The sequence below is a fragment of the Melitaea cinxia genome, chromosome 16, assembly GCF_905220565.1.
Source record: "Melitaea cinxia chromosome 16, ilMelCinx1.1, whole genome shotgun sequence".
NCBI classification, from domain to species: domain Eukaryota; kingdom Metazoa; phylum Arthropoda; class Insecta; order Lepidoptera; family Nymphalidae; genus Melitaea; species Melitaea cinxia.
Window position 1 is genome coordinate 3,403,402 of NC_059409.1, and position 24,159 is coordinate 3,427,560.

General features: G+C 31.7%; 1 protein-coding gene across 1 annotated transcript; it reads right to left on the reverse strand.

The window, feature by feature from the left end:
- Positions 1 to 206: 206 nt before the first annotated feature.
- LOC123661202 lies at positions 207 to 18,723 on the reverse strand. Its single transcript, XM_045596188.1, has 5 exons — positions 18,687 to 18,723; positions 7,494 to 7,660; positions 2,023 to 2,239; positions 1,355 to 1,482; positions 207 to 392 (listed from the first exon to the last, which is right to left on the reverse strand). The coding sequence occupies exons 1-5, from the start codon at positions 18,718 to 18,720 to the stop codon at positions 207 to 209; spliced, it is 732 nt and encodes a 243-aa protein (XP_045452144.1). The 5' UTR covers positions 18,721 to 18,723.
- Between the last annotated feature and the right edge of the window lie 5,436 nt (positions 18,724 to 24,159).

The window sequence follows — 24,159 nt, forward strand, 5'->3', positions numbered from 1 at the left end:
TATATTTTCATTTTGAAGTAACTATGATTGATTGTTCGATCTTCTACTACTGTAATATAAACTCTTTGTAATTAAAAATTATTTTCTACTTTTTAGTTCGATTAGCTATAAATGTGTGTTTTTTTAGTTTTTTTTAACTATAATTTTTATCTGCTCTTTGTGTCAGTCTTACTTGTATTGTAAATTAACTCAATTAACAAAAATAACTAACCAATATATCTAGGAGCAGAGTTAAATTCAGCCGGTATTCCTTTAATAACCTCATTATTAGAATTTACTTCTGGACTGCAGAGAACCTTTGAGTTGGTGTCGCGAGTGTACGACAAATATGACCACACATTCCAAAGTTTTGACGTCGCGTTCCAGACACGACCGGTGAAGTCTGCTTCGAGCTAGAATGATAAATAAGCATAAATAAATATATTTATGTGCTGTGTGGCTACGGCACCAATGAATATAGCCACCCCCTCTCTTCCCGTGGGTTTCGTAAGAGGCGACTAAGAGATAACAAGGTTCCACTACCACCTTGGAACTTAAGAAGCCTACCGATGGCGGGATAACCATCTAACCGCTGGCTTTGAAATACACAGGCCGAAGACGGGCAGCAGCGTCTTCAGTGCGACAAAGCCAGCCCCGCGGTCACCAACCCGCCTGCCCAGCGTGGTGAATATGGCCAACACACATGAGTTCACGCATTTTTGGCGCGAACTTGTGGAGGCCTATGTCCAGCAGTGGACTGTATTAGGCTGGAATGATGATGATGGAATGATAAATATATTAAATTTATACATACAATCATACACAACAGTCAGTTTCTAAGAGAGGCAACTTAACGCCTTTGTTATATGTAACAGCCGACCTTTACACATTTTAATATTTTTATCATTAAGCACGTTTATAAATATTACAGCCAGACTCATATTTAGTATTCCGGATAATTGATAGAAATAATTGGTCTGCATTTGTCTCTAGTTTTTGATTGTCTATAGCTCATTTATTTGCAAGCGTTTGTTTTTGTAAAAAAGTTATTTTTGTGACAACTCTTATATTATTAACAGTCAGATTTGATTCTCTCTGTCGTTGTTTACTTGATAATAGAGTTTTAGCATGAATTCTTTAATTGTTTCAATCAATGCTAAGTAAAATCATAAATAGGTAGTTCAGATTAAGTGGCTATGATTCCTCAACGTCTAACACTGCTTACAAAATCAGCTTTCACACTGCAAACCTTTCAAATAATTGGTTTGTTTTGTTCCTTATATACCTTCACGAATTGCATTCCTTTTTTTGATTCCTTCTATTGATTGAGTCATAACCGTGCGATATAGGTTGTTCTGTATCTAAGATTCTTTACCTTATCTTTATTTACAGTCCACTTCAAGGTTGGTGCCGGAAGACCCGAAGAGGAGCAATTGAGCATTACGCGTGTTGGAGATGATCCGTCTTGGTACTGGCTAGTGAGTGTGGCGTTTGACGGTGGTACTAAAAATATAATTAATAAAATTAGTGACAACAACATTGCGTATAAATATGATTGAACAACAAATTTTTTGGAGCTAATATTTTGCTTATAGTTTATGTTAATCACGATGCTTTGCTGCGAGTTAAAATATTTCCTTAACACGAGTGAAGATCGCTTTTAGGTTTATGGGCTTTTAGATCCCTATGATAACAACAAGGACAGAATTCTTTACAAGAAGGTACTTTAAGGAATGGCGGGTAGACCCACGCTATTCTCCAATATCTTCTCTGATCGAAAGTCAATCCTTAGGTACCTACTCAGGCTACTGTATCAGATCGGTTGTCACAGATTATAAACTTTGCCTATAGTTAAGTTTAGATGGATTTAGAAAAGTTAAATTACATGAAATATCTCTATAATGTCTAAAAGAATGTCGGTGAGAAACAAAGTCTTTCTGAACCGTAAATTTCTTCAAATTATTAAAAAAAGTGCATAAAGAAAGAAATGATTAATAATAAAATAAAATTATTTTTGTAGAAAAAAAAAACAAGAAAACTTACCAAGAATTTTTACGAGGTAATCCTTTTTCTCTATCCGGAACATCGGTCTTTCGCCAGAAACTTCGCATGTGTAAACGAAATCATTTAGAGAAGGCTGGAAAGGCTCTAGGAGCATAACGCAGCGTCCCTCTTGTCCTTTGTCTTTGGTTGTAGCACAATCTATGTGCATAACTAATTGGGGTGTTTGGAATACCTCACTTCGTTTAGAGCCATGTTTCTGTAAGCATGTTTTACGTTTAATTTAAGCTGTAGTGCAAATAATCGATTAAAAATTGTACTTAAATATCTCGCATAAAAATATCCTTTTTATCAACTTAGGAGAATCTATAAGAATTATTTATTTAGAATCAGCCACGAAATCTACCTACACCTAGAAAATACTGGCCCTTTGAAAAGCAATCCCGGGATCACGACCCGCGATTTTAGAATTTCACAAAAAAAGAGATAAAAACATTAAAATCAGTTTTTATTTAAAATTTTGCAATTGTAATCACATTTTTGAATGTGATTAAAATTGCAAAATTCTGATAAAAAACTAATAGACACTAGCGTCATTAACTAATCATAATAACCACTAAATACTAATTATTTAACTTAGTATTTTGAACAATCAATAAACCTCAACACTTAAACATTAAAATTTCACTTAAGTAGTAGTAACTTACTTTTTTATTTAAGCAGAAACATAATATTAAACGTAGGTAGATATCATCAGCTATCAATTAAAAAATCACAATAATTATTATAGTTAACTAATAAATACGATACGATACGACGAAACTATAAGAACGTAACATAACAAAGAATTCGATGTCCGATCACCTAACCTGCTTCATAATTTTTTTCAGTCAAAATAGGGCGCGTTATAGTTAGGACAGGTTAAAAAACCCCCGGAAATCCCGGGACTTTACAAATGCCTATTTACTACCTACATCACACTTTTACGAATACAAACAGCGATAACAGCTAAATATTGTTAAAAAAGAAAAAAAACTTGACTACTTCATTATTTATATAAACTAATAATAAAGGAAAAGAAACAGAAAAAAAAACAAGAATCAAACGAATTAAATAAAAAAGTCAATTACAAAATGGATACTGATACACAGGAGACTACATATTATAATACATATCTACCTAGGTACTTAATTAAAAACAAATTAGGTAGTCTGATATAATTTAATTGTTATGTATGTTATTGTTCATTAAATTTAAATTATAAGATCATATCCACAAATCTTGCTGCTGTGTGGTTACGGCATCAAAGAATATAGCCACCCCCTCTCTTCCCGTGGAGGTCGTAAGAGGCGATTAAGGGATAACACGGTTCCACTACCACCTTGGAATTTAAAAAGCCGACCGATGGCGGGATAACCATCCAACTACTGGCAATGATATACACAGGTTGTAGACGGGCAGCAGCGTCTTCGCTGCGACAAAGCCAGCGCTGCGATCACCAACCCGCCTGCCCAGCGTGGTGACTATGTGAGTTCACACCCTTTTTGGCGTAAACTTGTGGAAGCCTATGTCCAGCAGTGGACTGTGATAGGCTAAAAATAACAATTTTATTCAATTTAGTGCAGTCGTTCGCAAGTAATGTACGCCTTAAATGCATTTTGGGGATTCATTTTAAACACCTATAGATGTAGATTATTTACATACAACGTTGCGTATAATAACAATATAAACAACAAACTTTTAATACTGCAAATAAGAATTTTTAATTAAATACATAAATCTATTGAATACTGTATACAACACAAAAGTTGGGATTGAAATTATTAATTCAATTTGTCATCAAGTTATGTTAAATTTCAAAGCGGTATCCATTGAAGCTTGTAAACAAGCGCATAATAGGGAGGAAGCGGGTTGTTACTGGGTAAAATACTCGGAAAGGAAAGATTACCCACTCGGCTTGATACGATGACTCAAATAGGTGAATGTCGAAAAACCGTGTTTATACAACTTTGAGAATACAATAGGGGAAATTAAATGTAGGAGAAAATAATACGTAAGTATATTAAAATAAATTTTTTGAAAGTTACTAATTAGTTTTTTTTTGCTCACTTTATATTTTTAATTTTTATTTTATTGTTGTGTTGGCAAAATTGTACTTAATTTAAAAAGCCTTGTAAAAACTTATTATTGAAAATAGTTTTACACAAAACTGATACTATTGACTGGTAACTTTCAAACTAAATAATTGCAATTGAAATTTGATACTTGAAATGGTTGACTTTCAAACATCAATAAACTAAGAACACAAAACTATAGTTCAATGACCTTGCTGAAATTTTTTAACGCTAAATAAAATGTTAAATAATACTTAGGTAAATCAACTCTACTACTATTTCGTGCATTAAGCTACTAGCGACCGGCTTCGCACGGGTATAAAATATAATTATAGCCTATGTCATACACTGAAAAAATGATTAAAATCGATCCAGTAGTTTTGATTTAAATTCATTACTGCCCGTGGCCCGGACGCGTTAACTTAGAGTAAAAGCCGGCCGGAACCGCCGCAAACGCTACGTACCGCAATTTTTAAATCTGTAATATCTTCGAAAATATTGATTTAAATCATATGCTGTAAAGGGCCATATAGATCTATATTACATCAACAATGTATTCAAGGTATTTAATTAGATAAGGATTAATGCTGTATTGGTTAAAATCGCTTTGAAAATTACCCATTATTTGTCGTAAAAAAAATGACAATTTTTTTTTTATAGTGGGATATCCATAAGAGATAGACATATACCATAGCGGAGTTTTCTGTAGACCTTTTCAATGTGTACAATACTTAGTACATTATTTTGATAAATTTCGTAGGGTTCAGGCTGCGTTTGCAATGTAAGTATGTATTTCTCCACTATTTAATGGATGTTATTATACATATAAACCTTCCTCTTCAATCACTTTATCTATTAAAAAAAACCGCATCAAAATCCGTTGCGTAGTTTTAAAGATTTAAGCGTACATAGGGACATAGGGAAAGCGACTATAAACTATGTAGTGATAACCAAGGTTGTGTTAAAGTTTTTTTTTAAGATAGGTATGTAAAGCAAAATTGTAAAAGAGCCTTTCGTTCGAAGAAAAACGAAAACTCAGTTTTTTTATTTTTTATGAATTAGACACGTTATAAATATACAGATAAAATTCACTTAACAGATAAAACGATGATTTATAAAGTAAGTAGAGCATTTTAACAAATTGCCTAGTTTAATTATAATATATTTGTTTAGTAGGGCGTAATAAACTAATTTACCTACAGAAACTACGTAAATATTAGCATACGAAATACATAACTCAAAGATAATCCACGAAATATACGGATATCAAATATTTATAAATAGAAATATAGGTTTCCAGTCTGTTAAATAAATAAAAAGGGACAAAGGGTTTGTGTAAGGATAATATTAATTTACATGGGGATGGAGATGAGGATGAAAGTCCGTCACTTTTGAAGCTGAAAGAATAAATTTTTATTTCAGCCTTTGATTAAAAATAAATAAACACCCGTTCCGAATTTCATATTTGCCATTTTCTTTACTGTATTCTGTTCAGTTCATATACTCCATCTTATCTAAAAGAACGGTTTAAATTCTTAGGTTCTACTCATAATCACAATCTTCGATCTGATGAGAATCTAATTTTGCAAATTCCTTCCCTCTACATCCTTGTAAACTAATTCATTGACTATTCAATTCATTCGGTTGTGGAATATGCTTTGCCAATCTAAGCAAGACGCAGACGCACACACTCTTTTTTCATAGGAAAAAAAATTGTTAAAGAATATTAACTTTCCTTATAGCTGTCGTTATTAATATTTAATTATATATAGGTATGTATTTATTTATAACTTGTAAATATATATAATATAGTAAGATTTTAGATTTCGAAATAAAAAAACTAAAAGATTAAAAAAATATATAGGTGTATATTAATATATGTATATTCTGTCATTATATTCTCATATATTTATAAGTATTGACGAGTGAATGATGTGTATATCCTCTATTTTAATAGCTATCCTCTAAATAAGGTTGCTTGGAAGAGATCGCTGCTTTAGCGATAAGGCCGCCTCTTGTTTTTGGTACCTATACAGTAAAGAGTGAAATTAAATAAATCAATAAATAGGTAGCTGTGTATATCGGCATGTGTGCAAAGGCCACCCTATTGTGCAGGTTCTTTACCTACTCGAGAGCGGGAATTCAACCCTCAACCGCCGGTGTGTAGGCGCCGAAACGGCACACGTATCACAACACCAGAGCAGTTGTTGTTTTACCCTAATATTAAACACAGCAAACTGTTATACTTTAAAATAAAATCATAAAATAAAATAAATAAATATAACGTAATAGAGAGCCGAGATTATGTTATTACTACTATCTGATTAATATTAATAGATATTACTTGTATAACTTGAAATTAGCGTTATAATTTTCTTTAATTTTAGCGTAAAATTTTATGAACAAATAAAATTCGTCAGTCTTATAATATTAGAATATAAGTACAATTAGATTTCGTTAAACCACGAGAACGCAGCATGCCTCAGTACTCAGTACGCAATAATCTTTTTACTATTACGCTTCAGCCTGTAATATCCTAATACTGGGCATAGGCCTCTTTCCCCGTGTAGGAGAAGGATCAGAGCTTAATCCATCACGCTGCTCCAATGCGGGTTGGCGGATATATTCCCTACTATGAGTAACGATCGCTACCAGGTGTACTTGATAACAACCGGGACCGACGGCTTAACGTGCTCTCCGAGGCACGGTGGGGAGACCCACAAGGACTGCACAAACACCCAGACCACGGCAAACACCTGTATGGCCAATAGAAATGTTTGTCATGTGCGGGGATCGAACCCGCAACCGCTAGTGCAACAGGTACAATCCATGGCTGTAACTGTTGCGCCAACGCGGCGTCAACTTTTTACTATATCCATAGTTTAAGAGACCCATGTCCTTTCAGTTCAATTCATTTAATTATCTGAAATTTCGTTTCTCATTTGTTTTTTAAGGATATAATTCCACTACAAGCTTGTTTCATATTATCTGACAGAAATAATCTATATCTATACAAATAAATAAAATTAAAGTGTCTGTTTGTAATATTAAAATAACCGCTTTTTACTAAATTCATATGGATGTATATACAGTACGTGTACCAAAATAACATTTTTTATAATTTTTGTCTGTCTGTCTGTCTATCTGTCTATCTGTTTGTTCCGGCTAATCTTTGAAACGGCTAGACTGATTTTGACGGGACTTTCAGTGGCAGATAGCTGATTGAATAAGGAGTAACTTGGGCTACTTGTAAGTCTAGTAGTTGTATAAAACTAAATAAGTAGGTGGTTGTCGTTTGTTACGACTGTCTCAAAAATCTGTTTTACGTAGCAAATATTTAATACATGAATTAAAGTATAGTTATAATTTTTAACAAACCTGTGTGTTTCATATACATACCTCAAGTCTATATATCATAAACTGTTGTCCATTGTTGTACAGTCTGACTGATTGGAGGGAGTCATTGGACAAAGTCTGCCAGCTACACGTAACTTCCCATCCCAGCTCAGGTCGCCACTCACCCGTAACGTTCACCTCGATTGCATGTGTCATTATCGATGCAAATGCTGTAACAATTTAATGACGTCGTTAGCGAAATTTTTATATAAAAATTTGATGTAAGTCATCTACTGCACGGTTCAGATTTTATTTGCAATATGTATATTGATGATTACAATGTAACATTTTCATACATATTTACAGTGTAGTTCTGTTACATGTCTAACTGTGTCAATAGTTTTATATTATATAGGTAATATGTATGTATGCGCTGCTTAAATAAACTTGACGCAAGGCTTCTCTGTGTAGCTACGTTTAATAGTAAAAAATGCAACTTTGAATTATGTCACCGTATACGAGACATGTACCATATTGGATTTAAAGTAATGGAACTTTATTAACCCCAAAAGAGTTAATCTCAGCTAGCTATTTCATTTGATTACTATATTTTAGAAGTGCGTTAATATAACTACGCCATATTGGATTTAGAATGACGTCACATAGCTTACTATGTATTGTCATTCAAACAAAACGTGTGTACAAAATTTCAGCTCAATCGTTTGTAAATATACTTACATATATATATATATATATATATATATATATATACTTAAAAAATTAATTGTAATATTCCATCCTAATAAACATACAAAGTTGCAAACATACATCGCAACTTAAAAAAATATAAAAATAGATTTTATGAAGCAAAATTTGTTAAATTTTAAATTTGGAAAATAAGAACAGGTAAATTTAGTATGTATTTTTATCACCACGAGCGCATTTGTCACGCATATTTACTTTATCTATCCAAATTTGATACATACTAAGACAATTTATTTACATATACTTTGATTAAATGTATACTGGTTAGGTATTAAAGTACCATGTGCCCTTCGATAGCGAGTTTTCTCCACTTTTACTCTTACAACGCTGAGTGCACGCTACACTAATACAATCGGCTCACGCGAACATTCTTTCGAGGCACTTCGTTTTTATTCATTTTTGCATTAGGTATAGGGTTCCTCGTAAAATATATTTTAAATTTGGTAACGAGATAGTAATATTTTTTTTTTAAATATATAAATAGCGTACGGCTCACCTGATGACAAGCGATTACCGTAGCTTATAGACGTCTGCAATATCAGAAGCACCGCAAGCGTGTTACCGACCCTATCCCCATTTTTTCCCCAGAAGCTCTGGCTAACACAAAAAATAGGCTACACACTTCCATACAGTACCACTACGTGCTTAAAATTATTTTAAAGCTGTATTAATAAATATGTTAATAAATATTTATTAAATTACCGAATTACAATAACGAAGATGACAATATGAGTATGATGTACGAGTTTGAAATTATTTGATTTCATATCAAGTTACCTACATAGCAAATAACATGTACTGAGCATAGTAAATTATGTAATACTTTATGTAGAACGTTTTGAATTTTTTATTTTTTCAATCACTTGCTTTGCTATGATTGTATTAGTATGTATAATATTAGTCAATTTGTCTCCAATTTCATCGTGAGATGTCCGAAACCGAGTTATCGTATGAAACTATAAATCCAATGATTGATAAAAAAAATTTAGTTTATAGTTATTACTACGCTTTATAGTTATTAAAACAATTAACTTTTTTTTTGGAAAATGCGGTTATTTTCATCAATAAAAGTATTTTTTTATACAACATACACACACGGTCATCTGTTCCTAAAGTAAGCAATTTAATGTTTGTTTATTTAATTTGTGCTGTGTGGCTACGGCACTAAAGAATTTAGCCACCCCCTCTCTTCCCGTGGGTGTCGTAAGAGGCGACTAAGGGATAACAAGGTTCCACAACCATCTTGGAACTTAAGCCGACCGATGGCGGGATAACCATCCAACTGCTGGCTTTGAAATACACAGGCCGAAGACGGGCAGCAGCGTCTTCGGTGCAACAAAGCCAATACTGCGGTCACCAACTCGCCTGCCCAGCGTGGTGACTATGAGCAAAACACATGAGTTCACCTTATTTTTGGCGTAAACTTGTGGAGGCCTATATTCAGCAGTGGACTGTATAGGCTGTAATGATTATTTAATTTATTATTAATGTATGTATTGAATGTATAACAGTATATGCACTGCTATTGTTATAGAACCAACTGAAAAACAAAGCGACTAAAGTCCTTAGTAGAGAACAAAACCAACTTAATTGCATTTTATTTCTTATCAAATGAAATCACTTAAACAGCTAAAACGGTTTTGCATCTAGCAATAAACAAACATTGTTTACGGCAGCGGCGCTAAAACGTTTATTTACTTATGTAAAGCGTTTTTGTCAGGCGCAAGTGGATTAAACAATTAATTATGCAAATGTGTAGGTATGAACCTAAACAAGGGCGGGTCACGCGGATTATGCACGTTATACCTTCGAAATAATTACAATTTAAGTATTAATTTCGAGATTGTTTTTGTTATGATACCGAAATTTGTACTTTTACTAACTTCGTCGAAGAAGTATTTGTTTAGTTATCGAACATATTTTAATGATATCTTAAGTAAGTTTATATTATTCTCGATCAGCTTTACTTGAGTAGTATTTGTTTGTCCCAGTTTGATTACATGCTGACTTATATTTTGAATTCGTTAAATATATTAAAACAGACTAGTGACTCTTCTTGTTTTTAAACTCTCTGTTTTTATTTGTTTGAATAATAGGGATAACAAGGTTCCACAACCACCTTGGAACTTAAGAAGCCGACCGATGGCGGGATAACCATCCAACTGCTGGCTTTGAAATACACAGGCCGAAGACGGGCAGCAGCGTCTTCGGTGCGACAAAGCCCGTACTGCGGTCACCAACCCGCCTGCCCAGCGTGGTGACTATGGGCAAAACACATGAGTTCACGTTATTTTTGGCGTCAACTTGTGGAGGCCTATGTCCAGCAGTAGACTGTATAGGCTGTAATGATTGATTGATTGATGATGAATAGTAGGGCATAGCGTAAAATATCTTAAATAAATTTGGAACAGCACCAATAGGAAAGTACATTAATTGTACAGAAGATTACATCATATTCAAGTAATGCACTGTAGCGTACTGGATCAATAATTAGAGCAGTCTGACTGAGGACGAACCCCAACCTTACAGAAGATCACAGCTAAATAATACTGGTCTTAAATAGTGTTGTGTTCATGTGGAAAGCCAGCCAGAGCTCTTGAGGAAGTGATAAGCCCTGCCGTCAAACCAGAACGGTCGGTATTTTGATGTTCTTAGTATTGTAGCTCTTAGGCTAAGCAAATAATATAAAAAAGATAAAACTTAAATAAAATAGATAAAAATAAGAAATAAATTAAATTAATAAACTTATTATATTACTTGTGTGTTTGATACACGTATTTTTATTTTAATGTCCTATATATATTATATAAAAATCCTATGTATATTTTTTCTTTTATAAAATGTAACACCAGTGGAATAAGAAGTTCATAATAAAACAACATTTCCGTACTGTCCACAGGGATTCGCGTCTTCTCATAATAAGGCCGACGTCAAGAGAAAAATAAACATTAATTTACAATACATTTTTAGATATTTCAGATTTTTGACCTTAAAACAAAAGAATGACATCCTTGACTTCTATATATCGATTTACTTTACTTAGGCTTTATTATATGTCATTATTTTATCATTCAATGCTGCCAATGCCAATATGTGTTTGTTAGACCGAGAGTTTTCATCGCTGTGCTCGGTAAATAAGAAATAGAAATATATTATATACGCTCTAGTACTTAACTTATGTAAAAAAATGAAAAAAAAAACATAGAAATATGCATGTTATAGAAATATATATGCAAATACATAGACATTTATATGCAAATAAAAATATGTTTGGTTTATCAAAGTTACAGTAATTTAAAGGCTAAGCAGTAAGAAAGGACAGGTTATAATAGCAAGGGCAGAGCAGAATTGTAATTAATGTGTTGTAAATATTCAGACTGATTTTAGTCTGGTATCGGAATAATTTCAGATTGAATTTAAGCTGTTTCGAAAAAAAAAAAACAGCAAAAACCTTTATATGTTATTGTGATTCATATGATTATTCCAATTTTACGATTTGGTTATTTAATTACATTTAGAGCTTTAACTGATGTAAGCGTAATAAAAGAAATTTAATCAATCAATATAAGTGCTAAAAAGTAATTATCTTTAAAAAGAAGTACCGAAATATCATAAACTACCATTTAGGAGCTATAAAAGGTTATTCACCCATTTATGTTTTATTTCTTTAAATTAGACAAATTACTGAATGCGAGGGGAGGCGATGCTCATCTGATTCATTTAACTAGTACTCGTCTTCTTTGTAAAAATCTCGTAACGTTTTTTTAATGTGTATGTAAGAGGTCTCATAAACATACAGTGTCCACAATTACCTTAGTAATTTTTGACTCATATTTAATGCATTTTTGTTATTTATGGAATGACGTGTTAGTACAGAAGTCTCAGCAATTGGCTAATATGCTAGGAGTCGCGGATTTGATTTCCTGATTGATTATTTATCGTGATCTGGACTAGTGAGACTACACTGTCGGTATTGACAGGATTCACATCCTAATGGTCATTGACTGTAAAATATTTTTATTTATTAATTATAAATGAAACAAATTTTTCGGATTTTATCGCGGTTTATTAGGTTTTTTACATGCCCGACGTTTCAGATACTTTACAGCAACCATGGTTACGGGAGGACTTATTTATTAATATAATTTTTTTTTTAATATTTTTACGCTTGATAATTTTTTCGTTTTTGACTTAAAAGTAAAGTACATTAGAGTGGGTTTTAAGTATAGATTTAGTTTCGGTTTATCTTACTTGATTTAAAACTTTCCTCAATATAACAGGAGCTTGAGATTAAAAGTTTTAACAGACAAACAAACTAGCATAGATTATTATAACAACCACCAATTATTGAAGTTTTGTTTTAAGATAACTTATACATTTTTGATTATCTACATCATAGTTTCATACACTTAGTTTAATATATGCGTAAAATTTACAACTTAGTGAAATCTTGAACAAGATATTACAGTCTTAAAAAGTTGTGTAGGTAACTAATGTTATATTAAGCGCATATATATAACGTAATTAAAAAAGTTTATCGATAACATAAGTTACTGATTGTGCTTATAGGCAGAAGGTAAAATAAATCCATTAAGCATATTTTATCTCATTTATTTATTTTATTTATTTAGCAATTTATGTACACTAGGATAGCAAAAAGAAATAGCTCTTATATACAATGCTGGTACAAAGGCACTACTTATCCCATGATGGAATCTCTTCCAATAGTCCTGCTACAGGAAACTTATAAAACAGTCGCAAAATTAGCGTGTACAATCTAAGCATATTGAGAATAAAAATATAATATATAGTAAATACATAATTATACAATATATAAATACACAGATATATAATAATGTATACACACACGTAGATACAAATAATATGATACTTATTTATTTATTTATTTTACTTATACTTATACATACACGCATACACATATATGATACATAATATAATATACATTTATCGTTTAAAGTTTGTAAAAAGAAATGTGTATATCTTATCGTGTAGTTTTATCTGTTAGATACGGTTATACATCAGATAACTTTATCAGTAACCAGATTAACAAGTATCCAAAAACAACTTTATTCAAATAGGCTTCAAAAAGCACTTTCGAATCGTCATTTTACAAATTAAAATTTTAAAGTGATTATTATATTTAAAAGTAAAGCTACCACTGATTTGAAATGTAGATTCTGCAGAGAAGATGATTTTTTCAATCAATATTATAGTGATCTCCTCAGTAACAAAATTTAAACTTTGCTAGTAATTTTGACTATTATATGGCTATTACTACAATGCAACATCTATTATATTTTACGCTTCAGCCTGTAACATCCCACTACTGGGCATAGGCCTCTTTCTAAGACTCTTTCTCTTTCTATAGAGCTTAATCCACCATGCTGTTCCAATGCAGGTTGGCGAATATATTCCCTACTATTAGTAACGATCGCTATCAGGTGTACACGATAACAACCGGGACCGACGACTTAACGTGCTCTATGAGGCACGGCGTGGACTCATAAGGACTGCACAAACACCCAGACCACGGCAAACACCTGTATGGCCAATACAAATGTTTGTCATGTGCGGGGATCGAACCCGCAACCGCCAGCGCAACAGGTACAATCCATGGCTGTGACCGTTGCGCCAACGCGGCGTCTATTATATTTTATGTAAGAGAAATCAAACTAAATAAAGTTCATTATTATTACATCATACGACTAGCCTGATTCCTGTCCTGAGTCTGTGTCTATATATGCTTATAAAAATATAGCTTTATCACTATTGAAAAAGAAAAAAGTTTGTATGGATGATCGTTAATTTTACACGCAAAGACCGCGGAACTGTTTGTTGAAACTTTTCAAAGTAACACATAGCGGTTTTCCCATTATTCATAAGGGGGTGTTCCGCGGGTGAAACTGTGTATGACAAATAGATAGATACTATATTTTGTTTATTTTGTATGAAAAAGTAAAAAGTTTTATTCATACCTATACAATAAGTGTCGGAATATAAAAATTTATTATAATTATAGCTGAAATTTTTATTTATTTAAAGTTTTGACAAATATTAATTAATATTAATTACATGATTTCTTTTTTTATTAATCTGATGGCTTCTTTTTTGTTTTTTGTGTAGTATTAGAACTTATTCGTAAGAAATCAATGAGTAATTCCAAATATAAACAAATTACGTCGGTGAATTCGCGGGCCGCAGCTAGTTTAAAGTAAAGCGAAGTTCTATGCGTACATTTATACACATGTAAGTAGTTGACAACTAAATTGATTAAAAATTTCCATTGTACCGAAGGGACTAAGCTATAACATTTCATGTACACGATTTATGATTATCTTCACTTGTGCTAGAAGCAATCGAGTTAATGCTTTAGAATAATAAATGAAAACATTAGACGTGGAACAAAACTTAGAATAAATTTTTAGTAAAATTCTAAAAATTTAATCAAGCAACACTTTTACTTAAATTGTTATCTTATCCTTATGATATGTCTAGAAAATAGGCGTGAAAGAAAATTGTACCAACGCTGTTTATTTTTAAATATAACTATATAATTATACACGCCTTTATTCATTTCAGTTTGAATTGTTCTAATACTAATTGATATTTATTAGATAATTCAAGAATCCGTGCTCTATATTCATAATATCCTTAAGCTCACGATAATATTTTTTAATACTAGCTGTGCCCCGCGGCTGCACCTGCGTTGTTAGCCTATACTCTTCATCGGGAAATGGATTGAATGTTTGCTCGTAAACGAAAAAAACCGATTTCAATTACATCGATAAATCGCGTTATCTAAGATTACTCAAAAATTAGTCATCAGATCTCGATTAAATTTAAATGGAACAATATGAAAAGCATCAGCTTTTGATTAAAAAAAGAATCTCAAAATCGGTACACCCAGCAAAAAGATCTGAAGAAACATACATAAAAATAAAAAATACAGTCGAATCGAGAACCTCCTCCTTTTTCGGAAGTCATTGAAAAAGAATTTTTCAATTCAAGCCTGTAGTGCCTAAGATTAACGAGTTAGAACAAACAAATAAACAAACTCATCTAAAGATATGTTAACAGATCAGACAGATACAATAAGAGCGTTTATGGAATATATTTTATAATAAATCTTAATAAACAAGTCATTTCACGAATAATATATCTGTTCAAAAATCAATTCCAAAATAAAAAAAATAATATATATATATATATATATATATATATATATATATAATTATATAACCATTTACACGCTCCTCGTAATTCTAGTCCATATTTGTGTTAAGTTGAATATTATCTTTGTAAATCCCAATTTTAGTTTTTTTAATGGTAAGCTTATTATTATATGTTAATTTGAGAGAATCTGTTGTCTAAGTTATTCTTAATATTAATTTTATGTATCAAATGGCTACGACTTACAATAATGAAGGAAAATAAACTAAGAAAGTGTTTGTGTCAGCTACGTTACACAACTGATGTCAATTTAGTCTCAAGTTATTTCATTCTCGTAAGAGTGTCACTCTCGGGGCAGCTTTTTGTAAAAACCTTATATTGCGTCTTATGGAGTTAAACTCCAAAAAAGAAAATAATGTGACAAAATTAAAATAACGATATAAAACCACAAGAGTTACTAAGTTCAAGATGAACTAGCCACGCTATAATCCAAAGTTCTTAATATGCTCAATTGGTGCGTCGTGCGCGCCTTGATACTTTAATAAACCATATTTAGGCCATCTTGTGACAATGTGGATACATGCTCGTAATAATGAATGCTATTAACGGTCAATAGTTCCATTATCATCATTAAGTATACTGTCGGGCTTAAATTGAAATATTTGTATAGTCTCTCTACAAATTGTTCATTTTTATAAAAATAACGCTAATTTAGATTGGGGCCTTAAATTTTAAACAGTTTTCAAGTCACTTCTCACATCTATTTAAAATAAATGGACGTTGAATTTAGTAATTTATTGTTTTTCTATATTTTTACTACTAGATTATAATTAGTTAAAACTATAAGTTTCAAATAATTATTTCTAAAAGTAATGTGAATATGCAAATAGAAATAAAAAAAAAGTCTAACAGGGGCGCTATAACAGGGTCTAATTATCCTATGTAAGAAATTATATAACTGATATATTACCTAATTTTTAATTTTGTATTTAAAACATTAAAGCTCCATATATTATAGTATTATTAATCTACAGGAAGATATATTGTTAAAACAATTATAATTATTTTTTTATGTATAGCAATAAAGCGGCAAAGGACACGCCTTAATATTTAAAACTGTACAGTCACATGACAATACGTGCGTAGTACGAGTCGTTGCTTGTTACGTGTTCATTGGAATGCGTTTTTCATTTGCGTTAAGTGTACGCATTTATTAATAGCTTCAAATATGCGTGTTCAATATTGGTAAACTACGTGTATTACTAAGAAAGACTAATACCTATTTACTTATTCATACATGTTTGCACATTAAACTTGCCACTGGCACACTGGCCATAGCCGATCTTGTCGCTAACATAGCAATCTCTTCTAGGCAACGCTTTGGTATTGGGATGCATAAGTATGGGCAGGCTTAAAATTCCATAGTAACTAAACATATAATAGTACAAAGTAGACTTGAAATTCCTAGATTCCTAGGTCGGCAAACAAGCGTACGGTTCACCTGATGGTAAGCGATTACCGTAGCTTATAGACACCTGCAACACCAGAAGCATCGCAAGCGCGTTGCCGACCCAATCCCCAATCCCCCCCCGGGAGCTCTGGTCACCTTACTCACCAACAGGAACACAATACTGTTTGAAAATAGTATTATTTGGCTGTGATTTTCTGTAAGGTCGAGGTACTACCCCAGTCGCGCTGCTCCATATTTTGAGCAGGGAATTCCTGCTGTGCCCTACCTCAGTCAATGATTACGTGGTCACAAGTAATAAGCCTTTATTATAGTAGTGGATGATTTTTTTACTATAATTTACTTCGAGGTTTTTTTATATAAATAGGTGATAACCGTAGGTTATAGACGTTTGCAACACCAGAAGCATCGCAAACACCCTATCCCCAATTCCCCCCAGAAGCTATATAAATGAATTTGGTAATAATAAAGAGGATTTACATGTTTCTTTTATAATATAAAAAAAATCAAGTCTGTCGCAATCAAATCACGATAAATTAAGTAGAAATGTCAATTAAAAACTTTTTATTTGTCAAAGCAATAGGAAATCGCTAATAACTATCGTGTACTATACAAGCTTATTATATTAACTAAATGTATTTTTATAGCCGCCATCAAAACTAAGTGCAATTATGAGATCCCTTTATGGAAGCTTTGAGTTATTTAGTAATTGGTTCCAATTGAGAATAATTAAAGAGACATCTGCAATGGACGGGTTTGATGTGAAAAATTAAATATGCAAGACGGGGTGCGGGCGCCGTTGATCCGGGTCGCATTTAACTGCATAATTTAAGGGCTTCAGTAAGATAATCCATTTTCTTTTATTTTTTAATTTCGGAAAATTCGAATTTCAAAAAAAGGTTTTTGTTTTTTAAAAGTTTATTATTTCAATTATTTAAATTGAAACGTCCAGTTTTCCTTTTTTTTACGTTTGAAAAAATCAATAATGACTTAATGTATTTAATATAGACATATTCTTTAATAAATATAAAAATCTTTTCAAAGCGTGTATCGTACTGGTTACCGCCATCGTTAATTTAACTTTTGTTAGTATCGAAATTGTAACAATATTAAGATTTTTGATTTCTTACATAAGATAATCAGCTTTATTATAAGCTTAAACAATCATTTTACGTTAACTCAATTCTCGTATTATGTTTATCGGCTCATATACGAACAATAAATTACTAATAGATTATTAACAAAAAAAAATTTTTTTTTTTTTGAATAAAGTAACGATCAATGTTTTACTTACATATTACATCTATAAAAGCCCTCATTCATATATGTACATATAGATAGAAAATACATTCAATTAATAAAGGAACTCATTTTAATAATCATAATCATATGATTAAAGTATTAGTGGACAAGTTTATTACTTATTATAAAATTATAAAAAATAATGTATTTAGTAAAAAGTGGAAATGTCTGTCTCTATGAACGAAATAATTATAGTCATATTTTTTTAAAGGTCCATTGAGTCTGAGAAAGTGAGAAACAGTGAGAAATTTATTCCATTACATTGTGGCTGTAATATTTATATTATTGAAATATACATGAAATATAAATATTGTGTCAATCGGCTGCTGTTTCTAAAACATACATTCACTTTCCTTTCTTACAAACAGACAAACGCGATGTCCTTACATAAGAAAACATCCAAACGAATCCTAACAAGTTTCTATATTTTAATATGATTGAAATTAAATGTGATAAACAAAAAATGAAAAACAATTGAACAAAATTGTGATAAAACACAAAAAAAAAAACAACAATTCTATTATAATTACCCAATAGAAACCATGTTATAATTGTTCCACTCATTCCGGAGGTCATCACAATACCGTCACAGTTACTAATCAAATTGAATGGAAGCGTAAACAAAACAATAAAATTTTATATAAAACACGTCCACTATATAATAACGATTTTACTAAACTGTCTCCCGCGTTAATGCTGCGCTCGCGCCGTCAATGACGGGACGTTAATATTCGTTCGGCTGATGAGTGTGCGTGTGTCATCCATTTAGAGTACAAGCTCTATATTACACGATTTTGATGGTTCCGTTCTTCTGAAAATATGAGACTGTTATCTAGTTACGGTTCAAATTAAAGTATGATGGTATGCGGTTACTGTAGTTTATAGAAGTTAGATAGTTGGTAGCGCGTTGCCGAGCCTACCCCTAATCCTCTTCAGGAGCTCTGGGTACCTTACTCAAGGAAGATAACCCTATTTGAGAGTAAGGTTGAGGTACTTTCTCTGACAAAAGATCGAATTTATTACGAAATCATTGAAATATTCTGAGGTAGTTCTCCATCATCGTAAAATATAAAATAAATTTATTAAAATTAAGTTATTGAAAAATTAAGTAGTGATCAACTTGTCAAATTCAGTTATAAATAGCGTTAAATTCTTTTAACGAGTAAGTCGTATAAATTTTTAGGTCTTCTACTATTTAATGACATTTATTTACTAATGTTAAGACATATTATCGGTCTAATTAAAAGTGTGCATTATTCAAAAAGAAAACCTCGCTTTTACACCATAATGAAAATAAAAAGTTGAACATCTTGAACATGTTTCAGTTTAACTAATTCTTATACGTAAAACTTTTAAGAAGAAAATGATCCATTAAAAACTTAATTAACGCTTTTAAACTTATAATGTCAGAGCGAAAGTCATTTGCGGTTCATCGATTTCGTTACGAGTAATAATTGATGGGTGACCGACGGGAGGACCAAAAAAATGATATTATCCAGACACTCTATAATAGTAGTTAATGAAAGTTTAATGTGACCACAAAATATATAATTTCACACATTGTCCGCGATTACGCATGCATGATAAATTTGGACATAATACGAACTACGGTTAAAATTCAACTCATCTTTAATTAATATTGTATAATTTATATGATCTTTATTAAAATGCATTAGGGTTCATTTTTGTATAAATTTATTGTCTTTACAAATTTATTGTGTTGATACACACTTATTTAGTGAACGTGTCATAATGAAAAAATACGACTTTTTTGGTGTTGTAGATGCGGTTGATAGGCTGATAAAATGTTTTGCTTTGTAGTTTAGATTTTCAAGGGGTTGATTGCTATATATCATTTAAAACTTATAGATAATACCTATTTAAACTTTTGTAAGTGTTAAATTGGCCCGGAATATCACACAATGCTTGCGAAAATAACATGTAAATAATTTGATAATATTAATGTTTTAAATCTTAGCATGATTGTAATATTTATTGGACAGTTTTGTATTGAAAAATTTATTGTGAATTATTTTATAGTTTTCGCTAGACATCCCTTGCAGTTCTACCCACATTAATTTTTAATTTTTGTGATCGACGTTTAAGGAAAACGATTAATTTTTATTCATAACGTAATGTTTATAAGCTGTATATCTTCAATAAAAATGTCAAGCGCATTACATTGAATTAATTATAACAAACTAATTTAAATACATACTCTATTAGTTATATTATTTCATATTTATTCTAAAAAAGATCGGGTGTGCGGTATCTAGCTAGTGTATAACGAAATAACCATTTACCAGTGTAAGTTCAACAGTAAACAGAACGCTTATAATCTCGATTAATTCATCTCCTAAACTTTTTCTATTACGAAACTTTTTTACTTAATTTTATAAATTGGAAATCAGTTTTAGTACGTTCTAAGGTTTTACGTGGGTAGTCAGACGCGTTTAATTTAAGTTAAAGGGCTGTAAGCACACAAATCTAATACAGATTACCTTTTTTTTGTATTACCAGAGTGGTAAACAACGCGCGTACAGTCTGCCTGATTCTAAGGTAACACCAGGGGTACCACGAGCGCGAAACCGACACTAGCCCCGCTGTCAACAGAGCGCCTCCCCATTAGATCTATTTACCTTTTTCGTTACAGGAACACATTATTTAAGAGCACTATTATTAATTGGGCTGTGACCTTGCGTTTTGAAATTAGGCACTTGAACTGTCAGTAATATTCACCTGAGTTACTCTTCAGTCGGACCTTTTATTTTTACGATCATACTGATCAAAAGAATTATTATATGAACGTTTGAATATTATTTGATATTTGGCTTAGAAAGAGATGCTTAAAAATTCTTCCGGAGACGATAGAGCGTAAAAAATGTAAGCAATTTACAATAATGTTTAATACCAATAACTTTTTAAAATGCGTCTTATAAATAATTATTTTATAGAGTGTAGGCAATATTTGCATATTTACTACTATTATAACTACTGCACCGATGTTAAATATTCTTTTATTAGTAGAACGCTATGTTGTCAGTGAGTGGAACGTAAAAACCTTAGAACGTGTAAAAACTGATTTCTATAATTTGTTTTTTAACCTGATAAAACGGTATACCGTTTGCCGGAGTGATTTAGCCAAAAGTAGCTAATCCACTCCGGCGAAGCCGCGGGCGGAAAGCTAGTAAATTATGAATTTCTTCCGTAATATTAAATAAATAATATTTTAAATTTTAAATACTTATTAATTTTACGTCTAAGTACATATCTATTATAAATGGTTCCCTTCCCATGACCATGGTTGCTGTAAAGTATCCGAAATGTCGGATAACTAAATAACTTAATAAACCGCGATAAAATGCGAAAAAGTTGTTTCATTAGAATGAGTGAAATTCGCGTAAATATTAGAAAACAATATAATGTATTACTTTTTAAATCATTGGCGGTATAATTTTATCCATAAAAAACAAAGCGCAGGTCATAAGCTACTTAATACGGGTTCATACTGAAGTTGTCTGGACTTTTTATTAAGTACGAAGTTAAAAGGGCCAATGGCTTTTAATATAGACTTATTACAATAGCGAGTTTTTATTTAAGTTTGATTGAATTTATTGGTAGTAAAATATTTAAGTATATGATTTACATCGCTGTGAATTTTTCAACCCTGGAAGTATATATATATGGATATAAATTGTTAAATATAATGAGAATAAACATAGTAAAAATGTAATTTTGCAAAGCTAACAATCTTTGAGGAAACCAATGTATATTAGCAACATTGATTATTTAAAGAGATTTAATAAAATTACTTTGTATTAGTTGAACTTTTTTTTAATTCAATGAGGCAATGAGGAGGATTCAAGGCGCTGAACAAGCGCTGAAGTTAGATATTCATAGATTAACACATTTTAACACTCAGATGTCCTATCGCAATGAAAACTTAAATAGCACAGTAACTTAATCGTCTATTCAAAATAGACGTAAGTTAATGGAAATGCTATAAAGTAGAAAAACTGAATGCAAATGCAAATGTTTCTACCATCATTAATGAAGTACTGTTGACTTTATAAAACTCATTCATCGTTTTACTTACGCCAAATGTGCTATTTTACATTTTCGATTGGATTTTTAAAAGAAGAACAGCTCGCTGTTACCGGGACACTCAAAGATGCAATTTATCCTCATTAACAGTAATGTCGTCGCCAGCATTAATCACTTCTTGCTCCATTAGTGCCGGAATTACTAGCGGACGTTTTAATTCAACTAGGTACAATTCAATTTACGCATCGGAATCTTATTACGTTTGGTATAAGGTTCACATTGGCTTGTTGTTTCTTAAGATTCGTAGTAGATCGTACTTTTTGAGGTAGCAGTCGCCAAATTTTTCGCTTATCTGCCCATTATTAAGCTGAAGCGTTTTTTTAAATGCAATTTGTCAAGTTTTCAGGCGAGATTAGAGTATTGGATAGGGATATAAATACGATTTTCGTTTGCGTGCTGTTGAAGTCTTGTACCTGTTTTTTAAGATATGTTTTAAGTAGATTTATTTTCAATTGTTCAGAATAAGATTTTAGGATTTTTTAGCGAATCTCCATTATTAATTAATTTCCTTAAGTTATTCCAAAGATGATACACCACCACGCGGTCACCAACCCGCCTGCCCAGCGTGGTGACTATGGGCAAAACACATGAGTTCACGTTATTTTTGGCGTAAACTTGTGGAGGCCTATGTCCAGCAGTGGACTGTATAGAATGTAATGATGAAAGATGATACTGTAGCGTACTTGCCTATTTTTCTTAGGGCAAAATATCAGATTTGTTACTTTAACTCTCTTGGAAATTATTTAAGATGCAGGTTTTCTCTTACTGCGAAAATTCATTATCTACTGGACTATCTCGTACCTCGTCTTGACTATAAAAAGCATTAAAATGTAATTACATACGAAGAAGAAAATTCTTTTTATTTTCGTTTTTCCCCAACATTTTCACAGTTAAACTCATTATTTAAATTAATATAATAACGAAACAAGACGAAAATTTTCTTTGAGGTAAAATTGTGTATGTGTGTGTGATGGCGTGTTTTGTACAGGAGTTATTGAATTTAAAAAAGTGTTATTCTAAATTGCCAATTAAAAAGATCATTCATTCAGCTCAACAATGGCAATGGTAAACAGTTTTCAATATAAATTAACAGTGTATATGTTTTACCTCAGTGTTTTACGACATTTACTTTACCAAAAATTAACAAAACAATTACAGAGAATAATATAAAAACAAGAATTAATAATTTATCCACAGGGTTTGAAGGTTTGTGGTTAATAAAAAATTAAACTGCAAAAATTATATGAATTTTTCTTTATTTTTAACAGTACATTTGGTATATTATTTCTTGTTTTAATATGTTATACACAAGTACAATGGGGTCTAAAGGTAATCCAAGCTATCTGTAGCGCGCGCTCGTTACCTGTAATGAACGTTTTTAATCCGTTCCGACTTTATGTCGTTTGTTAGGATTGTGATATATTTGATTGAGTATTCCACGTATGGTAGGCAAGATATTTTAAATCGTTAGAAGTTTTTTTCATTTCTTGTTTGAACTAATAATGGGTGAATTTTGTAATGATTATTTTTATAAGGAATTTTATGTGAGGTTCAAACGTTTACATAACAAATATTCTTTTAGTATGATTGTAAGAATATCCTACTAAAATCTGGAGCAGTCCGGTTTGGGTAGTACCTCGACCTTACAGAAGATCACAGCTAAATAGCGCTGCTTTCAAGCAGCGTTGTGTTTTTGTTGTAAGTAAGGTAACAAGAGCTCCTGGGGGGGGGGGGGGGATTAAGGGTTGGGTCGGAAACGCGCTTGCGATGCTTCTGGTGTTGCAGGTGTCTATAGGTTACGGTTATCGCTTATCGTCGCGTGAGCCGTACGCTTGTTTGCAGACCTTGTTTTGTAATAAAAAAAAGGATATAAAAGATCAAGAAAAGAACAAGCTGTTG